General features: G+C 39.3%; 1 protein-coding gene across 1 annotated transcript in view; it reads left to right on the forward strand.

Annotated features, from left to right (window-relative positions):
- LOC141128042 (uncharacterized) overlaps positions 1 to 24,741 on the forward strand; it is a 728,240-nt gene that overhangs the window by 14,487 nt on the left and 689,012 nt on the right. The window contains 5 exon segments of the mRNA XM_073615085.1: positions 4,440 to 4,627; positions 6,513 to 6,635; positions 7,426 to 7,644; positions 9,427 to 9,575; positions 15,333 to 15,441. Of these exon segments, the coding sequence (XP_073471186.1) occupies positions 4,440 to 4,627; positions 6,513 to 6,635; positions 7,426 to 7,644; positions 9,427 to 9,575; positions 15,333 to 15,441 (788 nt within the window).

A 24,741-nucleotide genomic window follows, 5' to 3' on the forward strand; every position in this document is an offset into this window, starting at 1 on the left:
GAAAGAGAGGCTTGGCTCTCTTTTTGTGTTATAAAACGTGATGACTTAGTACGTCGCCCATGCCCCTGGAAGATGTCACATATGATGAAACATGTCGGGCAGAGCTACGCGCTGACATGATTACACCCCACGTGACCCCGGAAGTCCGGGTGTTCGGGTGAATTTGTTTGCCGGCAAGTATTTTAGGAAAATTAAGTTTTAAAGATAACGCGCTATTGGAGCCATTATTCCTTTATGCGCTCTGCGCTATCTTGGAGGATCGGGATCTCGAGGAATGGAGTTGGATGGTAGCTGTACGTTGGGAAGGATGACCTCAGATTGCCAGTGTATTCTGGAGCTAGGATCCATCCTTAGACCCCACAGAGGTCTGTATCTGCAGGCGTGTGTGACCTTGCTGCAGGAGGTCCACTCCTTCCTTTTAAGAGTCCCCACTTCTTTGCGTGATTGCCAAATGGAGACCTCCATTTTCCCTTGGTGGTGGTGAAAGCCCTGGAAAATTTCCATCCTGCTGGAATTTTCTCATTGCAGAATTTTGCTACACTTTCTTTTCTTCTACCCTTCAGAGACTTTTACTTTTATATCAATACTTCCATTACTATCACATGTGTCACGGATTTTTATACATTTTTGTTATTGTATATGCTCTTGATTGTTTAACTTGATTTATAGAATTTGGTGCATTCACCTTTATTGAGCACAACCTTTTTTGTTTATTACTCTTATGTGCATGAATATATCTCATGTTTTTGTGTCGCTGCTATTTTTCACAAATTTCTCACAGTTTTTTGTTTATTAGTGAGGTATACCATTTCCATATTTTATGTGTAAATGAGACCCAAGGCTGTTGGGAAGGAACAGTAATTTCTGTCGGTTCAGCAGGGCCCTTGGGACAATTTAATGTCTACTTTGGGGCACCGCTGACTAATGTGCTGGTCTGCAGCAATTACAAAAAAACAGACTCCATCTATGCCTGAAAATCATAAAATAGTCCAAGAGGAGTAATCCTTATGCTGTGGCACCAGCAATTACATTAACCTCCCTGGCGGTTTTCCCGAGCGTGGCTCGGGGTTAAAACTCAGGACCATTAGCGGTAACCCCGAGCCACACTCGGGATTACATTGCAGGATCCTGGTGTAGCTTTACTTACCTTGTCCCCGGGATCCTGCGATGTCCCCCGCAGTGTCCGTGGGCTTTGTCCTCCTCCGAAGCCTCTCCGTGCCAGCCTCCGTTCCCTGCGAGCGTTACGACGCACGGGGGTGGACCCTGGCAGCAAATTAAAAAAATTGTAGAAACATAACACATACAGTACTGTAATCTTACAGATTACAGTACTGTATGAAATTATTTCACATCCCTTTTGTCCCCAGTGCTTTGTCCTATGCCCTGCATGCAGTTTTATGTTATATATACTGTTCTTACTGCCTGGAAACTGGAGATTGTCCATAGGAACCAAAAAGTGTCCCTTTACATCAAAAGTGGCTTTAGACCAGCTAGAAAACAGCGATAGTAAATTAGAACACTTGCAGAATTGAGCGATAGTGAATTGTGGGGAAATTTATTTTATTATTATTATTATTTTTTTTTTTTATTATTTTTTTTTATTTATTATATTATAATTTATGTTTTTGTGTTTCAAACTTTATCATACCCGGGATATCTACTAGACTCTTGTTTGGACAGATTTAAGTATGTTATTGTTAAGAATTACAGACCTACAATATAAAACGCCAAATTTCCATGCAAAATAATTGTACCGCTTTCAGCACCTAAAATCCGAAATAATCATATCGCCAGGGAGGTTAATGACCCTATGGATTGATATAGAAGAGGAGGCTAAACCTAATTGTAGGGAGCCGCTGCACAAGGATTACTCCGTTGGCTCCCAGTCCCCAGCTAAACAAATGGGGCCCAGGGAACTTTTGTTTGTATATGTTGCAGACCAGGAGAGTAGTCAGCTGTTCCTTGAAGTAAAAAGCCCTGATCTGCCACCAGGCCCTCTGCTGAATTGTAGGGGCCCAGGCCCCATACAGGAGGACCGGAGGTACCCCCATATCAGTGGCCCTGGTCTGTAGTATTACCAGCCTGTTTGCACAGTGTACAAATTAGCCTTTTTGATCTAACCTTCACCTTACTTGCTGCACACTCTAATGACATTTGTTTTTATATTCTCATGTTGTTCTTATATTTCTCCATGTTTCTCTTTTTAAACAATAGTATTATGCACTTTGCTTTATCAGAGTACCAAATATGCACAGAAAATTTTATTTGTATTTTATTTATTACAGGTACTTATATAGTGCTGGCAATTTACACAGCACTTTAAATATACTGTATATTGGAAATTCACTCACAAGGAGCTTACAATCTAACTCACATTCATGCATACACATTCTAGGGCCAACTTAGTCAGGAGCCAATTGACCTATCAGCATGTCTTTGGAGTGTGGAAGGAAATTGGAGCACCCAGAGAAAGCCCATGCATGCACAGGGAGAACATGCAAAAAAATCTGAATATTGTTTGGATAGTTTGTGGCACAATAATTTTATCCAGTAGTAGTTCAGCTAAAACAACTGTAAATGTTTGTATTGCTGCAATGAGGTGCTTTCCCAATGCCTGGAGATCAACGATTCAATTGTAACCCACTGGAAATAAGCTAACAGAGTTGTCTACTAGTTCCCAAAAACTCACGTCTTTGGACATATGAATTGTCTTTATTCAGGGCCATCTTTAACATAGGGCAAACAGCTGCCCTGGGCCCAGTCATTGTTGTAGGGCCCAAAGCAGCTGCCCCTTGAGCCCGCACTACCCACAAACAGTGGATTCGGGAGGGCCCAAAAAAATGTTGGCCCAGGGTCCAATCAATATTAAAACTGGCCCTGCCTTTATCATTTGCATGAGTGTTCAATATAATACATAATGCACCACAATCTTTAAAATATTTAAGATACAATAACCCAGATTTTGCTCCAGGTTTGGCGGGTAAAACCTTTCAAGCATTAGATACATCAAAACTACCGACTGCGGGAGACTGCATTAGAAATGACAAGGTTAAAGACTTTGCAGTGATGAAAGAGGAAAACGGTATCCCCCACTTACCCAGATGGTCATACTTTCAAATCCGTAGCTTTGTTGCGGATAAGACTAAACTACCCCACTTTCAAAGACCTATGACCCAACTAGAGACAGCATGCCACAGAGGAGATGACTTTGTCAAGACAACCTCCGTCACATACTCCTGGCTTCAAAACCCTACCACAACTACTGAGGACAGATTTAGAATAGAATGGTCCAGAGCACTACAGAAAGACATTACTAACAACCAATGGCTAACGGCTTGCATGTTAGCACATAAATGTTCCATCAGCACTAAAACACAGGAGACGGCGTACAAACTTCTGACTCACTGGTACGCCACACCCCATAAACTCAAAACATGGTTCCCAGAGGCCTCTGACAGATGCTGGCGATGCAACAGAGAGACGGGCACTCTCATACATATTTGGTGGCAGTGCCCAATTCTTGAAGCTTTCTGGACAGAGGTGAGGGATATTGTGCGACAGATAACGGAGACCAGAATCACTCTGGACGCAGCATGCTGTCTACTCCACATTTCTAACTTCCCTTACAAAAGATATAAAAAATCTTTAACGAAGCACCTTCTGAATGCCGCTAAGGCCCTAATTCCGCTACACTGGAAGAGTACTCAGGCTCCTTCGGTTAAAGAGTGGCTTCGGAAAGTCTCCGAGATCTGTCGTATGGAAGATTTATTGGCCCAAACTTCAGATGACATAGAATAGATACCACAAAACATGGACCCCCTGGCTCAATTTCAAGGTTACACCAGCATATGATCAATTAATGAACATCTAATACCCTTCTGAGTGTAGGAACCTTTCGACACTCCTATGTAAAACCAAAGTGTGCTTTGGAGACCAAGGGGGGAGAGACACCACTACTTTGCAGACAAGCTCTTCTCTCTTATCTCTTTTTCTACTCTCTCTTCCTTTTCCTTGCTACTTATTTCCTTTCCTTGAACAACGAAGATTTTGCTTTCTTCAAGGAACTCAAAGCTAACTGATGGTTATGATAGATGCTGTAAATGGTTAATTTAATCCAAATATCTAACTAGTTGAAGCAATAGATAACCTTAATCGCAACTACTTTTTTGTGCACCTTCTGTATAGATATAGGCTATCACGATTTATAATCTGTTTAATATACTTTCATATAGATGATAGCCAATGTACTCGCTGTTAATTGGATGTCATGAACACATATTTCAGATTTTCAATGTAAAGTGGCTTTGATTGTTAAGCTTCATTAACCTTTAATAAAACTCTTTAATGGGAAAAAAATATATATATTAAGATACTATGCATACTGTACATATTAGAAATGCCTGATATAACATAAATAAAATTATCCAATTCACTTTTAGCTGATCATGTGATTTCTGTGGACTGTGATAGACTCCCATTAAAGTATTTTGATAGTCTTCTTCACCAAGTCTACTTGCCACTTTTGACAAACAACAGTGCAGCAGGTGGAATATACAGCAATGACAAGATAATTGATGTTTTACATCGGTTTACTGGGAGCCTGGAAGTCATTGCAGGTCAAGCACAGGTAGGTTAGAACTCTTTTTTTTTTTTTTTTTTTTACAAAGAATACACTATTAATACATTTTATGAGTAGTACACAAAAAAAAACAGGAAAAAGCATACACCTTGGGCAAATAGGCTGTTCACTTTGCAGGGAAATTTTCTCCAGAGCTTAGTGAATGTGGTAAAATTTCACTTTTCAAAAAGTACCCAATCATATTCAGGGAACATTTGTACATGATTGGATGAAAAAAGCGTAATTCAACAAAAAATACTTTTTTGGCCTAATCCAAATCAAAACAAACAGAAAGCTTAGGTGATAACTGGACAAAAAATCTCCAGTATCCTACAATAGCGAACTATAACGGCCACAGAATGGAGACATAACTGAGCAAAATAACATAATCTTTATTATGCAAGGCAAAATTAATAATAGAAGTATCCAGCACCAAACAGATGGGGAGAAAATTGATACTTTCTATGGTCTATAAATAGCTCACAGATAATCCATATAATCAATTATATACATAAAAGTCAATCCAATCCAATTTGTACGGTCAACGTTTTGCCAAATATTTGGCTTAACGTTGACCGTACAGAAAGCAGCCCATAAAGCATCTCATCCTTTGGATTGTCTTTACTTTTATGTACAGAATTGATTGAGCTCACAATCCATAGAAAGCATCAATTTTCTTCACATCTGTTTGGGGCTGGATACTTATATTTATATTAATTTTAACCTTGTATAATAAAGATTGTTATTTTACTCAGTTATGTCTCCACTCTGTTGCCATTATAGCCCGCTGTTGTATGATACTGGAGATTTTAGTTTATACCTAAGGTTTCTATGAATGAAAAAAAGCTTCACTTCTTTCACTAAGCTCTGGGGGAAATTCCTTTGCAAACAAAGCAGTCTATATGGAGATTACAAGCATGGCCAGCATATATCAGTTACTTCATAATAATAATGAAGCGTCACCAAATAGAAATGATATATGAAATGTGGAAAAACTCCTTCTGAAATAAACATCCATAAACATTCTCCTCCATCATCCAATGGTCATTACCAGATAAAATGAAGCCTCACCAGAAATAATGGTTGGAGTAATTGGAAAAGAGGACCTCTTGGATTCCCTTTAAATCAGCTCCAGCCTTTGTCCAGCTCATCCAGGTGGTGGAGTTATATCAGATTACTGTATACGACAAACCTCAGTTACCATTAAAAAAAGAGGGACCACAGTGTGGTATTTAGTATTCACACAATGTACACACTGTTCACCAGATAATAAAATATGCAGTCACCAAAGAATATTTGTGAATTCCTCCACCATTAACATTAACATAACCATTAACATAACCTCCACAGAAAAAGTGTGTACCACCAATCACCAGACAGAATGCAAACTCACTGACAGTAATTGCTGCCAAATCACAAGCAGCAAAAATGCCTGTTGGAATCCAAGAGATTCTCTTTTACAAACATTCCAACCTGTGTCAAGCTCATCAAAGTTGCTGCTTGTGATTTGGCAGCAATTATTTTTGGTGAGTTTTCACGCTATCACTCAGTGAAGTCCATTGGATGGTGGAGGACAGTTCGTTTTTATGGGCGCTTATTTTAGAACCACTTTTTTTAAGGTTTGATATATAATTTATAGTTTGTGTCGCTTTGTTATTATTGTGCACTAATTGTAAGGTTTCTGTATATTAAACCTAATGTGCGCTGCCTACACATAGGAATTGTTTCTAACGCTGACTTGTTACTATTCATCTATCAGTTACATAGTTACATATATACTGTACTTACTACATTTCTAGAAATGTTAGAGCTGCCAACAAAAGTGGTCAGGTGGATGAAATCATAACGTACATGTGTCACCAATGAACAAAAACATCTTGAATTTTCTTTAAAGGGTTCCATTGTACTTCCCATTCCCTCTCTTGAATTATTGAAAAACACCTCATTATTCAACAAGCATGGAGCTGGAATACATATTTTGGAAACCTCAGTCATTGGCTGGATAAGGCAGATCAAGGTAAGAACTATAAAATGTGTTCCTGTAACCATGGGGAAAAAAAACACTCCGGGTTGGACCACTGTTGTCCACAAAAACTGCTGGATGCCCTTCCAACTAATTGCTGAAGATATGTGCTATAAAATGACAGCACTACAGAGTTAATTCCAAATTCTTTATTTCAGTCTATTAAAACAGGGTACAAAAACAGCAAGGCGTCGGCAGATCTTGCTGTTTTTTCTACCTATTTTAATGGACTGAAATAAAGAATTTGAAATTAACACCGGAGTGCCATTTATTGTTTTATTTCAAATAAAAAGTATCTAAAAGACAAAAAGGATCTAAAAGACCCATAATGTATCGTCTAAACAAAACAGCATCACATAGGGGACTATTGTTCTCCTATATGAAAAAATAAAGTTTAGTGGAGAAAAGTGTAAAAAAATTAAACCCCTCCTAAAATCTTTTTTTAAAGTAGCATGCAATTGTTTTATACAAGACAAAGTAATATGATTCTACCTGATACCTCACCAGGTACTTCTGAGTGTAAAAGAACATTTGGCCCATTCCCTTTCACCCAAGGTGGCAGTACGGTTACTTGACCACTCAGGTACCCACTGCCTATGTAAGCTCTAAGTCACAATTGGGAGTTTACCTAGTGCTAACTCGCTTTGCTCTCAAAGTGAAAACAGAGCAGCAGGAGTGTGAAGGGGAGTTAAGTATAAGCATCTGTTGGGGCAAAGCACAGATTTATTTCAGGTTGTTATTCCTTTGTTATTCATTTATTCACTCATATAATCTTTCTCTACAGGTTGTGCTCAAACATGAACCTCTTGCTGAGATTAAAGCCAAGGGTGTAATGGCAGGGATTTATCAGGAAAAGGAGATGTGGGAAATGCACATTCACAATCTGGAATCTATCAGCCTGCAGTTAAATTCTACTGAAGCCAGAGAGATTGTCTACCATCTGGAGCAGGCTAAAAGCATGTATGGTAATTCAATTTCTGCAGTGACAAACGATGTACAAAAGGTGAGAAAAAAAAAATTATCTTACTTAGTAGAGTGTTTTTAATTACTGTACAAAAAATGTACACGTGTTATACGTGCTAATTGAGTACTATGAACCCGAAAGTACTGAAATATGTATAATATTCTACTGGTTAGCACGTAATCTTTACAGACATATGCAATTTCAACTATCTATGTACATGGGATCTTGCAGATGAATGCAGCATTTGCTCAAACCTTGATTTCCAGAATGTAATAACCCCATTATAGTGCATTCATGCGTTCATTGGAAATCACAGTTTGCAGGAAGCAAACATAATGCTTAACCGCTTCAGCCCCGGAAGATTTTACCCCCTTCCTGACCAAAGCACTTTTTATAATTTGGCACTGCGTCGCTTTAACTGGCAATTGCGCGGTTATGCAATGCTGTACCCAAACGAAATTTGTGTCCTTTTTTCCCACAAATAGAACTTTCTTTTGGTGGTATTTGATAACTTCTGTGGTTTTTATTTTTTTGTGCTATAAACAAAAAAAGAGTGACAATTTTGAAAAAAAAAAAACAATATATATATATATATTTTTTTGCTATAATAAATATCCCCCAAATTAATAATAATAAAAAAAACTTCATCAGTTTAGGCCAATATGTATTCTTCTACATATTTTTGGTAAACAAAATCACAATACGCGTATATTGATTGGTTTGCGCAAACGTTATAGCGTCTACAAACTATGGGAAAGATTTATGCAATTTTTATGACGTTTTATTATTATTTTTTTTACTAGTAATGGTGGTGATCTGCGATTTTTAGCAGTATTGCGACATTGCGGCGTACAGATCGGACACTTTTGACACATTTTTAGGACCATTGACAGCTACAGAGCAATCAGTGCTATAAATATGGGCTTGCGCGCCCTCTGGTGGCTCTCCTGGGCAAAGTCGTATATATACAGGATATTGCCCAGAAGAGCCATTCTGCCACAGTATATCTGCGTGAGCCGGTCGGGAACTGGTTTATAGCCTCCTTGACTGTGATTATCATATAACATTTTTTCAGTCAAGGCAGCCTTTTAAATTAAAGACAATGTGAAGGCATCCTTTAAAATCATAGACAGTCTCAAGGCATTCCATTCTAAAATGTAAAAAACTATTCATATAATATAATATAATATAATATAATAATAGAATAAAACTATTCTAATTTTACCAAATGAAGCAACATCCACATGTAAGACACCCAACGTTAGAGGGGATTTATTCTTCCAAAGCAAATACACTTTTGCACACTGGTACTGACTAGTATTCCACTGTTTCTCTTCTCCCTCAATTTCTCTCCATCAGTCAGCTAATGTCACCTCAGTGCTGAGGGAGAGGGGCACAGAAGGGTCAAACAAGGATGCTGTACAGACATCCTCCTAATGAACTGATGACACCATTGGTTGTTAGGATGCCGGTGTCTAGAAAGTAATGTAATGATTCAAAATGAAAACTCATGGATATGTGTAATTAAAAAGGCAGGCTTGATCCACCTGTTGGCTTGTATATAATATTTGATCAATTTTTAGACATTTTGCCAAGGCACCCCTGAAAAAACCTCAAGGCACCCCAGGGTGCCTGGGCACCCTGGTTGAAAAAGGCTGATATAGTGTAAGGCTGTCCTTAGAAAGAATGTATGTTCATTTAAGGGAGGTTATATTCTGTACACGTTTTAAGTAAAAAGAATTTTAAATATATAGTTTACAACTGTCAATGAGTCGTTCGGTTTAGTGAACTTGTAATTGCAAATATATTCTTTATTACTAGGAATGGCATCAAGCAAAAGAAAACTTGATGTTCCTAAAGACATTGGTTACGTGCTATGATCAACTAAAATCTGCCAGGCTCCACTCAGAAAAGCAGAAATGTTTTTTTCAAATGCTCCACCATTTGTATTTTGTTTGGAAGCACTCCAGGTAAGTACGCTTTTACAACAGTTACAAGTAACTGGATAGTTTTTAAAGCATTTAAAATAATCACAACTTTTAGATGTAATTGCATGTTATTTAATCTTTGAGCTTGTCATATCAACTGCTTTTAAGATAAATTGTTTTTCATTTGTATCTCTATGTTATTATGTTTCATAACTGTTTTAAAAAAAAGACTAGAATTGTTTCTGTTCATTTTCCAATTTATTAGACATGTTTAAAGACTAAATATTATTATTATTATTATTATTATTATTATTATTATAGCAACGTCTGCCAAACTTTAGCCAATCAAAACACCATAAGAAACCTTGAAACATCATATTTTGCTTACAGTGAACAGAGTTGAAAAAGAGTGAAAATACTGTATTACGCTGAAAAACTCTCTTTCTGCCATTTATATTATCTATTCTGATAAGATCTAACTTAACAATTACTAAAAAGAACATTTGCAAAAAAAAAAAGAAAAGTTTTTATAGTTTAATAAACATACCATTTGGCATATACAACCCCTGGCAAAAATGATGGAATCACTAGTCCCTGAGGATGTTCCTTCAGTTGTTTATTGTTGTAGAAAAAAAGCAGATCACAGACATGGCCAAAAACTAAAGGCATTTCAAATGGCAACTTTCTGGCTTTAAGAAACACTAAAAGAAATCAAGAAAAATAATTGTGGCGGCCAGTAACAGTTAGATTTATAGAACAAGCACAGGGAATAAATTATGGAATCACTCAATTCTGAGGAAAAAATTATGGAATCACCCTGTAAATTTTCATTACAAACACTAACACCTGCATCAGATTAAATCTGCTTGTTAGTATGTAAGTAAAAAGGAGTGATCACACCTTGGAGAGCTGTTGCAACAAGTGGACTGACATGAAGCATGGCTCCAACACCAGAGATGTTAATTGAAAAAAAGGAGAGGATTATCAAACTCCTTAAAGAGGGTAAAAAAACAGAAGTTTTGCCCGGATCAACCAGTAAATATTAACGATGATGGCCAATTTCAGCGGGTAAGTATAAACCACTCATACAGGTAAAAGCCTGGATGCAGTTCAAATTGCCCTTTTAGACATATTGGGAAAACAGGAGAAACAGAGAATTTCTCTAAAGTGGGTCAACAAAGAACACTAATGTGAATACAAAACCAGCTTTATTAATTACCAAAAAGTAAACCAATTAATAGTACAAAAGGTGAAAAATTAGCAATATGGACAGACGGTTACCACAAACCAATTGAAAATTGGACAACGTTGCCACAGGGGGTATTAAAAACAAATGGGAGCCGCGGCTACACACCCACTCATACACATCATACACACTGTATAATGAGTTATAATAAAAATAAGGATAGTCCTGCACAGTAGGAGTAGCGATTTTATGAAGGGTATTCCTAATAAAGACTATCCAGTGGGGCAGGAACAGTCCTAAACCATTATTATTGAGGTGATGTAAATGGTTGGGTGATCTGACAGACCGATAAATCATAAGGTATGGACCATAGATGGAGCGATCTCTCAAGGGATGATTGCACTCAGTGATTGTTTAAACCACAGCTGATAAGTAGATTGCAATCGCTTCCCAGGTTGCAGCAAGCAAAATTGTAGAGTCACCTACATAGGCAGCAAGGTAAATGTCCATGGAGACAGCATTTGAGGAGACATAGAAAAAAACTGACATACGTTTTTTGAAGTGCTGAATAGAGTGGAAGGATCTCACCAACCGCACTGTATCCGTCGTCAGACTATAATGGACCTTGATGTTGGAGTCTCTCTGTGGACAGGTGCTTCTGTGTGGTTCACTAAGAGTGTGGATTAGTAAGGAGCCATCTCTCACTGTGGGGCCGCCGAAGCGCCGTTGCTGTAGTATGGTGCGTGGCTGCAGGGAAAAGCTGACATCAGCTGTTGGATCAGCTGTTGGGTCCGTATGAGGATAGGTCAGATCAAGTTGCGCGCGGCTCCCAAGGACGTGCTGACGTCACACCGCTGACGCGTTTCACCAGCCAATGGAAGCTGGTTTCCTCAGAGCTAGGAGGGGTCAAGTGTGGTGAGCTTAAATAGATAGTAGAGAGTGCAAATGCTGCTTGTATCCACTAGATGTCAACCATAGCCCCTCAGTGCAAATCATTCAGCAAGCAAAACATACAATCTAATTACATAATTAGAATAATGATATTAAGTATTTACGAGACAAAAATGGGGACAAGAAAGGGAGGAATAGAAAATGAGAGGAAAAAAAATAAAAAAATTAGGGAGAAAAAGAAAAAGAGAAGGGAAAAGGGGGAAGGAAATACCCCCTGTGACAACGTTGTCCAATTTTTAATTGGTTTGTGGTAACCGTCTGTCCATATTGCTAATTTTTCACCTTTTGTACTATTAATTGGTTTACTTTTTGGTAATTAATAAAGCTGGTTTTGTATTCACATTAGTGTTCTTTGTTGACCCACTTTAGAGAAATTCTCTGTTTCTCCTGTTTTCCCCTTAAAGAGGGTAAATCATCACGCAGTGTTGCACAAGATGTTGGTTGTTCACAGTCGGCTGTGTCTAAAACATGGACCAAATACAAACAACATGGGAAGGTGGTTAAAGGCAAGCATACTGGTAGACCAAGGAAGACATCAAAGCGTCAAGACAGAAAACTTAAAGCAATATGCCTTGAAAACAGAAAATGTACAACAAAACAAATGGGAGGAAACTGGAGTCAACATCTGTGACCGAACTGTAAGAAACCGCCTAAAGGAAATGGGATTTACATACAGAAAAGCTAAAAGAAAGCCATCTCTAACACCTAAACACAAAAAAACAAGGTTACAATGGGCTAAGGAAAGGCAATCGTGGACTGTGGATGATTGGATGAAAGTCATATTCAGTGATGAATCTCGAATCTGCATTGGGCAAGGTGATGATGCTGGAACTTTTGTTTGGTGCCGTTCCAATGAGATTTATGCAGACGACTGTCTGAAGAAAACATGCAAATTTCCACAGTCAATTATGATATGGGACTGCATGTCAGGTAAAGTCACTGGGGAGATGGCTGTCATTAAATCTTCAATAAATGCACAGGTTTACATTGAAATTTTGGACACTTTTCTTATCCCATCTATTGAAAGGATGTTTGGGGATGATGAAATCATTTATCAAGATGATAATGCATCTTGCCATAGAGCAAAAACTGTGAAAAAATTCCTTGAAGAAAGACACATAAGGTCAATGTCATGGCCTGCAAACAGTCCGGATCTCAATCCAATTGAAAATCTGTGGTGGAAGTTAAAGAAAATGGTCCATGACAAGGCTCCAACCTGCAAAGATGATTTGGCAACAGCAATCAGAGAAGGCTGGAGCCAGATTGATGAAGAATACTGTTTATCACTCATTAAGTCAATGCCTCAGAGACTGCAAGCATTTATAAAAGCCAAAGATGGTGCAACAAAGTACTAGTGATGTGTTGGAGTGTTATTTTGTTTGTTTGTTTTTCATGATTCCATAATTTTTTCCTCAGAGTTGAGTGATTCCATAATTTATTCCCTGTGCTTGTTCTATAAATCTAACTGTTACTGGCCACCACAATTATTTTTCTTGATTTCTTTTAGTGTTTCTTAAAGCCAGAAAGTTGCCATTTGAAATGCCTTTAGTTTTTGGCCATGTCTGTGATCTGCTTTTTTTCTACAACAATAAACAACTGAAGGAACATCCTCAGGGACTGGTGATTCCATCATTTTTGCCAGGGGTTGTAGTATTCTGGGATTCTACTAGACCATATGGTGCAGAATGTGATTCCTTATAAAAGATCAGGAACATTTTCCTTGGAAATCTGTTTTAAAACATTAGCAGGTATACTTTTGCATTTATTGTTTACATAAAAGATGTGAATTATCCATAGTGACACACCGTTCAAAATTTATATTCCACTAAAGTCTGGGAATTTAATCATATACACTGTAAGGATTTGATCCAAGTCAAGAGTGTTTCAGGAACTCAGTCCACCCAGCAGAGTACTTTTTAGCACTCTTTGCCGCTTTTTTTTTTCGAAAGAAAATACAAAATCCTTACCCTTGGTGGTTTTCAGAATATTGCAGACAAAACGTGTGCAGCCTCCTGTTTTTTCTTTTTTTTTGTGCAGTTCTGACTGCCCTGAATCATTTGGCTTGGGGTCTCTGTCTGTCCCACTATGGACAGAGCTGCACCACTCTATCTTCTCCAGACTGATTGGAGACTACTTTCTTTTGTAAGCAACAACCACCTGTCTTTAATCAGTCTCAGGGACCCCTTCACTGCTAAAACAGGATGTATACCTGTTACTAGCTACTTCTTTACACAGTAACAATCTGTCTCTACAACTATTTACTTAAATAAGACATACTAAAACCGGCCATAGATGGATCGAAATCTGGTCAGTTCAGCCAAATTGTGATCCATTTATGGGCAGGCTGGTTGTACAGAAGTCGCTTTCTCAATCGACTCCTGTACAACCAACCTGTTGGAAACTGTTTGCTTAACCATTGCTATCAGCTATAGCTGGTGGTGCTGATGAGTGTATTCTGAGGGTGAGGAAGCCTCCCCGATGTCAGAATACAATAGCTCTATGGGAGGGATTCCCCCATCCAGCTTGAATGTGTGGGAGAGGGAAACCATTTATTTTCTTTTGTTCCACCCGCTGGTTGAACAAATGAAAATGAATCATGTATGGCCTATCTAACTCCTTCTTGTTGCTCCTGGCCCTTCCAAATGCCACTATAGCTCCAAACCGTGTGTATTTATGTCCACAACCAATTTTCTTGTTACTGTATCTCTTGCATCTAGTAGCTGACACACCTGCGAATACACCTAACACCGATTGCAATGCGCTGTGGGGGTTCCCGGTGATTTTTTGCAGGAGGCAGCCACATTAAATGCAATGGAAGACTACCATCTCCTTAAAGCTAGTCACAGACTCTCGCATGTAATTGCTTATGCAAGGATCAGGTGTCCAGTGCCAGGCACTGCTGCATAAACAATTACATATGAGTGGCCGCGATAAGCTGTGGAAGCCAAAAGCCTTACATTGCTCTCTATGGGGCTGCCTCCCGCAGCTAATCGCCAGGACCCCTGCCAGGATTCTCACGAGTAATCAGTGTCAGGTGCATTCGCAGATGAGAATGCATATTTATCCAGCTGCACTATAGATTTGAAAGTGAGTCATCAAAGATAAGCAAAAGTTATATACCCTGCATTACCTCTTAGTGAATTGTGTCCCCCACCACCTACCTGATCTCCCTAATTGTTGGTCTCTTCCTTTTTCCATTACTGTTTGTATACATCACACCAATGATATGAACTTCCACATAACATGCCCAAACCTTTCTACTTTTCTAGAGGTTATCCTGTCAGCAATTTAATATGATAGATATCAAGTTAAAAGAGACGTGTATATATAATTATAAGTAGCTGTCATTAGCCTTTACTCCAGTCATGGAGTGCTCTCTGCAGTGTTGAGTAGGCTCCACACTGAGATATAAAATGCAGACTGTGATGTGGAGCAATAATGCAGGTAGCAGTAAAAATTCTTCATTTAAATTGGTCTTTTTTAGTCGTGATAATAAGAGACAATGAGCAATTGTCGTGAAATTCCTACAACTAACCTTTTCTCTTCTGTTGCAAAAATATATGTTAATTATTCATATCAAATAATGTATTTTTTTATGAGAGATAATTGCATACACATACATGTATGATGACTAAATACTTCTAATGCAATTTGTTTTATAGATACTATCAGCAACGCAAAGTATTTGTAAATCTGCTTAAACTAATGTCCAATGAAGTGGTTCAGATAGCTTGTGGTCTGCTAGGAAACAATTTGCTTCAGAATACTCAGGTAAGAATATCTACCGTATATTTCCAGTAAATCTTTGTACAGGCCTATAGTCTCTATTTTAAGTTACATAGGGTGCAAAAGACACATGTCCAGTGAGTCCAGACAGACAAAAACTTTCATCCTTAGAAACCCTGGCTGATCTATAGGAAGGTAAACACCTTTTGTAAAGCATTATCCAATTTGCTTTATAAATGTGCAGTTGGATAAATCTCTGAATCTGTGTTCTACTTTAGTAATTTAGGTTACCTTTCATATATTTTTTCTTGATAAAAGTGTCCAGTCCTATTTTGACACAATCTATCACAACTGCTAGAACACACTATTCTTGTTGAAGATCTCTTTTCTACCTGTTGCATGAGATGCCTTCCACCCATTTATAAGGAAAGTGAAATATATTGTAAAAAAAATAAAAATGCTTTATTTGTAGGGACAGACATTTTATTTATTCTAGAGGGTATAAATAATTGCTAAATGTTTCATATAGCTGTGTCTACAACTGCTTATATTCAGATCTAATTAATGTTTCTTTTTGTGGTGTTATGTTAACATCCTTGTTAGACATATAAATATTTTTAAAATAATTTTGCGTTCAATAAAAAGCAATACAGTTTCCGAAATGTAAGTACACAGCAAAGTCAATTGAAATCTCCTCCGTGCTTAGTACTTAAAGCGTGTTCAGTCACCAAATTTTGACATTATAAATATGTTTTAAAAGCCTAAAGTACTCTGATTACATAGCAGAAAGTGGGAACACTGGGAGAACCACATCTAAGTTGGCTAGGCACTTTTAGGTTAGTGAGCACTTCTGAATTATGTTTAATTTCTTAACACCTACTAAGGAGTTACAGCTTGGTCACTCATATATTTGGATTTTCAAGCATAAAGGTAATAAGGTGTCCGTTTATGAAGCAGTGATCAGCGGTGATCCCGAGGATCACCGCTGATCACAGTCCATAAACAGTTTATGAAACAGTGATAATCGGGGGAGAACATGTTTGAACTTGTTCTCCCACCGATTATCTCTACACACGGAGAATCCTCATGAATGACACAGTAACGGCCAGTTTATGAAGCGGTGATCTCACCGCTTCACTGGCGATCTGAGTCAAAATTCACACTCCCAGGTTCACCAGCTCAGAGGTGGTGAATCGGGGAGTGAAGAGGAAATCTGGGGGGATCTGAGGGGGAAGGAGGAAGATTTTTAACTTCCTTATGCCTCGTTCAGACCCCCCAACACTGTTAGCATGTCCCCCTGTCATATTTATGTGTATACATATATATACATATATACATATAATGTGTATATGTATATATATATAATGTGTGTGTATATACATGTATATATAATGTGTGTGTGTGTATACATATGTATATAATGTAGGGGGACTTATTATTTTATTAACAGTAATTCACGCCGTCTGTCCGTGTATTGAGCGGTGATTATTTATCACTGCTTAATAAACTGACATCTCTGTATTTCTGGTGCTGTAATCTCGTAAAGTCTCACGAGATTCCAGTATCAGGGGCCGTTCTCCACTGTTTGAAGCATTTGTAGATCTCTTCACTCCTCCGAAGGTGAAGCCATCTACAAAGCTTCATAAACAGGCACACAGAGGAGAAAAATCTTCACTGTGAATGTCGGAGAACGAAGCAGTGAATAGATTTCACTGCTTCATAAACGGACACCTAATGCCGCGTACACACGAGCGGACTTTACGGCGGACTTTGCCCGGCGGACTGGATTTCGTCGGACAATTCGATGTGTGTGGGCTCCAGCGAACTTTGTTTTCTAAAAAGTTGGACGGAATTAGATTTGAAACTTGTTTAAAATTTATCCGACGGACTCTTCTTTCTAGCGGACAAACCGATCGTCTGTGTGCTAGTCCGACGAACTCAAACTGACGCATGCTCTGAAGCAATTACAAGACGGAAGCGCTCGGTCTGGTAAAACTAGCCTTCGTCTTGAAGCTAGCACATTCCTCTTCTGTCGTCTTTTAATACAGCCTTTTTTTAGGATTGATAATGCGAGAGGAATGAAGTTGTTTTTCTGCTTTATATTCACACAGAGTTCTCACAAACTTCTTTCTTCGTGATTTATCCTCCTGCCATGACTAATATAATATTTTGTAACAGCCAGATCTCCATAAATTTTTAATTGTAAAATATTTTTTTTTTTTTTTTATTTCAACACTTTAGCTATTTTACAATGTGTGTTAAATGCTAACCACATTTTTGGTGTGTATTTTCAAGTTACCACAATTAACATTCATATTTTGTGTTGTTTTAAAGAACCTTAATGAGGTTGTTGTCCCTTGTTCATTAGACATAGGGGGGTGTATTTAACAAATGCAAAATCATTTTTCACTCCAATTGCTAATTATACATATAATTCCACATAAAGAGCATTTTGAAGTGTGTTCGCTGTGGATCCGAGGGGCACATGCAAGGAAGCCCAAACCAAAACAATTAATTTTTATTTGACATGTTTTTCTGAAAAAATCAGCAGAGCTTCCCCCGAGCTTGTTTTTGACAAAAGGCTTAAATCATTTAAGAATATCAAGTGAAACGTTCACTTGAGAAATTGCACACCAAGTGCACTTGTTGGAAGTGCAGTCGCATAAAAACTGAGGGCAAGAGCTTAAATTCGGGGAAGCTCTGCTGATTGATTCCTAAAATCATGTAAAATCAAAATAAATTCTTTTTATTTGACAAAAACACACATAGGGGTTGCTTTCCTAAAGGTAAAAAGGCTGTGCATTTTTGAAATTGCATTTGCCCTCTGCAAGAGCAGTTGCTCCCAAGCTTTATTAAATGTGAAGCAGCTCTGCTGACTTCCATCATCCAATCATGTGCAAGCAAAAAGGTTATTTTTTTGGTTTTACTTGCACAGGATTGGGTACTCTTTGCAAAGTCAAGCTTTTAACTAATTTCTGATGCTCTGGAGCAATTGCACTTGCAGAGGGCAACTGCCCTCTGCAAAGTGCACAGAATATTTGCTTTTCTAAAATCAACCCCATAGTCTTTTCGACCTGTACCTGCCTACTCCCAAACAAAATGGCGTCTTTTAATCCAAAGACATAGGCAAGAATGTAAGGTAAACCCAAAAGTATTTTTTTAATAAACACAAAAATTAGGAAGGCAACACTGGACACACTTTTAGAATCTGGGAAGCCTTTCGTCCCCCAGGACACACATCAAGTTTCAGGACAAGAAAATAGGTATCTTGCGACTATAGGGAGCACAGGGAGCACAGTCAGACCAGACAGAAACCAGGCAATCACTTTCGACTCTTCCGTGTAGCCTTCCCTCCACGCTTCTCTGCAGCCTTCCCTCCACGCTTCTCTGCAGCCTTCCTCGGAGGTTGTGCCTCTGGTGGTGTACTTGGGGCAGGAGGAGGAGGAGGAGTAGGAGTGGCTTCATCTGCTATATATGTGTTAGCAGTAAGCTCCCCTCTCAAGCCCTTCTGGTAAGCCTGGAAAAATAGACCCTCACAGAGAAGGCGTTGGCCCTTTTCCAACTCCTGTAATCTGCCGGCTATATAGGTGCCATACGCCTCCTCTACATTGGGAGGTTTACTCAGGATCCGGCTTGCTTCCCGTATGAGCTCTAGGGATTCCTGCTCTGTTGCAGTCATCCTCCTGGGCCTTTGGTGGAGAATGCGGAGGGGAGGCACCTGACACTCTGTGCGGCTTCTACTTGGCCCAGCCACAGCCTCCTCCTCTCTCCCACTGGGCAAGGCCTCCTCCTCTCTCCCACTGGGCAAGGCCTCCTCCTGGCTGAGGTCATCCTGTGTAAAAAAAAGGGACATAGTTGTAATTTTCGGTTATGCAATCACACACAATTTTCAGCTCCTAACTTTCAAAGATAATTACACAAAATAGTAAAGGCTATCTATTTCACCACACCATTATTTCAGATGATCAACAAGATCAGAAGTTACGTCTAGTGATATGTCTACATATTACTCTTTGTGCAGAAGTGATTTTTGATGAAGCACTTTCAAAATTAACACCTTAACATCATTAATAACATTTACACAATCCCAAAATGTTCCAAAAAAGTATACCTGGCTGAAGCTGGGCGCATCCACTTCATCTATGGTGAAAAGGCCCAGTTCATCCTGGGACTCCTCAGCTGGGGTGGAGGTGGATGGAAGGCTGGAGGGAAGGCTGGAGGGAAGGGTGGAGGGAAGGCTGGAGGGAAGGGTGGAGGGAAGGCTGGAGGGAAGGGTGGAAAGGGATTGCCTGGCTTCGGTCTGCTCATCCAGGAATTGCAGTTTGTGGTAATACCACAACTTGGGTACATAAACTTGGTCAGCTGCTGCCCCGGATCTCAGCGACTCCAGGATTTTTCTGTGTTCCCGCTTATACATATTACGCAAGATACCTATTTTCCTGTCCACAAACTTGAGGTCTGCCTGGGGGAGTCGAGTCTTCACAAACTCTAAAAGTGTGCCCAGTGTTGCCTTCCTAACATCACGATTATAATATTGGGGGTGTTTGACCTCCCAGAGGTTTTTCTTCTGCTCATAGAGATCAATGAAATGTGTCAAAAACTCTTCCTCTTTAAAGGGATTCATTATTTCTGCAAGACAAGACACAAGATCAAAACTTAAATGTCAGTCCCAAATCTCAGGATTAGTTTGTGTTGTAATCTAGGGGACACACACGGGGACACACACAAACACACACACACACACACACACACACTTTAATCTTACCTTCGTTTGTTCCGCTCGCTACTTCCGCACGGACATACATAGGCCATCGTACTAGCTTTATATACACTGCGCATGTGTCATGCTCCGCCTGCGTCGCCCGCCCCTGACGTTCGTAAGTACGATTTGGCCCCGCCTCTTCACTCTTCGTTGCGCAGTGGGAGTAGATAGCAAAAGATGGCGGAGCGATTAAGTGCAAGTAGCGCGGAGGAAAGCCCGGAGCCCCAAACATCCACATCCCGGAGGAGATATAAGGCCACCAACATGGCTTTTGGAGAGATGGTGGAGATGGTGTCCATATTAAGAAGGGAGGACTACGATGGCAAAAAAGGACCGTACACACGACCCAATCTGAGAAAGGACAAAATAATGTCCTCAGTTGTCACCGCTCTGGAAGAGAAATTTGGGACAAAACGTTCGAAAGAACAATTGCGGAAGCGGTGGTCTGACATAAAAAGTCGTGAGCCAGAGCAATATTGGCGAATAAAGAAGCTTTTGAAAAAAAGTAAGTACTTGTGTTTTACTATTGAGATACAGAACTTGCATGCTGATCCTTATTTTTGGCGGTTTTTCTGCATCGTTCGTAAATACCGTTCTTTGGAATAGATCGGATACTTTAGAAAGTGACGTTATTTTTTTGCCAAATACGATGGTACAGGGTTGGATATACATTTATGGCTTGATAATTTTGCGAATTCCCACAATGAGTTGATGTGGTGTAGATGTGTTTGAAAATATAATGCTTCATCCAAAATGATTCAGTGTAATGTAGGGACAGGACACAGCAGCTGTTTCCACATCTGGACTCACGAGCACTATAGTTAGTGGGAATGATTTAGCAGTCCCACTATTGTTCTTCGATTTTATTTGTGTCTAAATTTACTTAGACTTTTCTTCCGTACGTTTTTTGGCTCTGCGTAACTTCTGCATACTTTCAGCTATTAAAACCATTCAACTATTAAAATGTTCGTCTCTTTTAGCTGATGTGTGGTCATTTTCAAATTTGTTAATAACATTTATACTTTCTTAAATAATAATTTTTTATTCACTTTTTTCAACATTGAATTCAATGGGAGCATGCTTGAAATCCTCAAATTCTTCTTCCGCTCCCAAAAGTTTCCGGTCCTTCATACTTTCACCTAGAGACACCAAACAAACTTTACAATGTTCACTAAATATTCATCTATCTGGCTATATCCTTTCTGTTTGATATTTTTTTAAATTTTGGAGAAAAAGATTTTTGTTTAGAGGTCATTTCGTGACATTTTAGACATTAATCAGAGTGTACTGTGTTTGTTTTGTTGCCATGGTTACCCAAGCTTCTGTTATACACAGGGGGGAGGTGGCTGGAGCTTCTCAGCTCTGATTACAGAGCCCAGGGGGAGGGGACAGACACACCATGTACTGATTTATAATATAGGAATATGATGGGGCAGTTTTGATGGCGGTCATTTTAGCCATGTAGCTATTCAGCATTGCCACGCATTTTGCTAAGGAAATGCATTTTCTAGTGTACTATGTGACCATAACGAAATTTTTGAGGGGTAATACACATAGGAGATCATTGAGGTGTCAGCATCTGTGAAAATTTCCAAAAAATATTAACCAACGTTCTACTTTATTTATTAAAACATAAAAGATCATTGTTTTTTAACTATACCTTTTTTTCTAATCTCATAGGGGAGAAAAGACTCAGACAACAGTCCAAGGATCTCAGGACCCCCCCAAGTCACCAGCCTGAGGCCGAACCTACCCCAAGCCCCAGCCCAAGACCACGCCCACCCGACGACCTTGAGGAAGGAGAGGTGGAGGAAGTGTGCGAGGTTTCAAGCCCACCAAGTGAGTGACTGACACCCCAGCTTCAGTTTTACTGTATTTTGGCGTGCATATTGTAAACCTTGTTTTTATTCACTCGTTTTAGGTGAGTTTCTGGTTGTGGAAGGCCAAGCGGCAGAGCACTTCACCACAGACAGTGCACAAAGATTAATTGGCCAGATTATGCTGTGGAATGGCCACATAGATCAAATGCGTGAACAAATTCACAGCATGAAACTTCGCCTGGACTCCATGCAACAGGAAATGAAGAACATGATTGATGTTTTGGGCCGAATATAATCACGTTTGGCCTAAAAACATCAATCATGTTCTTCATTTCCTTGTGAAGTTATTTTGTTATCAAAAATTTTTGGAATATTTTGGGGGTATACCCAAATTTAAAATGTGTGATGCACACGGTGTGTCATCATGTGCTATCTTCCATCATGGGTTAGCAATGTACTTGTTTTGTGTTTGCAAACCCTTCATCCTGAAAATTCTTTGGTGGTGAGAGGAACCAAAAATGGGATTGCACACACAAAACACGTACATTGCTCTCCCATGATAGGAGATAGCACATGTTGACTTGACCCTTTCTTAAAGCTCAATTTTGAGCATCTTATAAATGAACAATTTCCAAGGGTGACATTACATGCACCGTTCTCGAAATATTGTTGAACTTTGTAAGTTCATTTATATTCTAATTTTTGTTTCTAAAAACACTGTTGTGTATGTAAATCTTGTTAGATAAAGGTCTATATTTTTGAGAAAAAATGGCTTGAATAATTTACTAAAATAGTATTTTTTTACACAACGTAAAATATTTTTGAAAAAAAAAAAAATATGGTAAAAAATGCACCTTTCAATGTGCACCAAGTAAAATTTTTTACACTATACAATGTGTGTGGCTGTTTCTTGAAGTCAAAATTTCGGGGTTGTTTTTGTGGGCCTGATTAACTAAAGCGAAACGCACTTGACACTACTACAAGTGCACTAGGAGACAGACATAACTTAAAGGTAAACAACAATAAAAACAAGATATTTAGATAAACCAATTTTCTTTTTTATTTTTGATATAAACTTACAGCTGTTGCTGAATAGCAATGGCCCCCCGACCATTAAAATAATTGACATAACGGTCACGCACTTGACGTGCGGTTCGGGGGGCCAAGCCAATACGCCCAATTTCTAGGCCTGTGAAAGTGCTACTAGACTCTTCCAGTCTGGGCTCAGGCCCAACAGAGGATAGATATGTAGCTGAATGTCTCCTTAAAAAGTTATGCAAGATGCAGCAAGGAAGGATGACGTGGTTGATTTTATAGTCCGCCAAATTAATAGCCGTAAGGAAGATACGGAACCGGCTGGCCAGAATACCAAAGGCATTCTCCACAACCCTTCTTGCTCTGGTCAGCCGATAATTAAATACCCTCCTCTCAGGGGTGAGTGTCCTTTGGGGGAACGGCCTCATCAAGTTCTCACAGAGAGCAAATGCTTCATCAGCAATAAAAACTGAGGGGAGTCCATCCACATTATCGTCATCAGGTGGCAATTCCAGGCCACCGGTCTGGAGACGATGGCACAGCTCGGTCTGTGCAAAGACTCCTCCATCAGACATCCGGCCGTTCTTCCCCACATCCACAAACATAAACTCCAAATGTGCCGAGACCACCGCCATCAAAACTACACTATGGAACCCCTTGTAGTTAAAGAAATAAGACCCCGAATGCGGTGGTGGCACAATCCGGACATGTTTCCCGTCAATCGCCCCGACACAGTTGGGAAAGTCCCAACGGTCAGCGAACTGGGAGGCCACAGTCTGCCATTCCTGTGGACTTGTAGGAAACTGTGGAGTGCAAAAAAAAAAGATAAGGACTTTAATAACAAAAATTTTATTTCAGATTACACCAAAACATTAGTAAACAACAGCAGTCAAATATTATGAATATGTGTGTTTGTAATTGAAATGTTGAAAAACATAAGGCACACTTATAAGATTAATCACCCCCTATGATGGCCCATTGATACATTTGAATGTGGGGGAGGGGTTCTAATTAGGTTAACAAACACACCTGACTGGCTGAAACATTAGTGGGGTGGGGGAGGGGTTCTAATTAGGTTAACAAACACACCTGACTGGCTGAAACATTAGTGGGGTGGGGGAGGGGTTCTAATTAGGTTAACAAACACACCTGACTGGCTGAAACATTAGTGGGGTGGGGGAGGGGTTCTAATTAGGTTAACAAACACACCTGACTGGCTGAAACATTAGTGGGGTGGGGGAGGGGTTCTAATTAGGTTAACAAACACACCTGACTGGCTGAAACATTAGTGAGGTGGGGGAGGGGTTCTAATTAGGTTAACAAACACACCTGACTGGCTGAAACATTAGTGGGGTGGGGGAGGGGTTCTAATTAGGTTAACAAACACACCTGACTGGCTGAAACATTAGTGGGGTGGGGGAGGGGTTCTAATTAGGTTAACAAACACACCTGACTGGCTGAAACATTAGTGGGGTGGGGGAGGGACAAACAAGACAATGGAGCAGACAATATACATTGTTCAATGGACTATAGTCTAGAGATAAAAATGCACCCAGCATTGCATGGTGGGGAGGTTAATGAAAAAAATTAGGCATGCATAGGGCAATAAATTATTAAAATAGGCATTCACAAAGATAAAGGGGACATTCACAGCAGATTGAAAGCATGGCAATTAGGTAAAGAGGACAGTTCTACAATACATCAAAAAACATTTAATACATATCATGT

This window comes from Aquarana catesbeiana, linkage group LG02, assembly GCF_042186555.1.
Source record: "Aquarana catesbeiana isolate 2022-GZ linkage group LG02, ASM4218655v1, whole genome shotgun sequence".
Taxonomy (NCBI): Eukaryota; Metazoa; Chordata; class Amphibia; order Anura; family Ranidae; genus Aquarana; species Aquarana catesbeiana.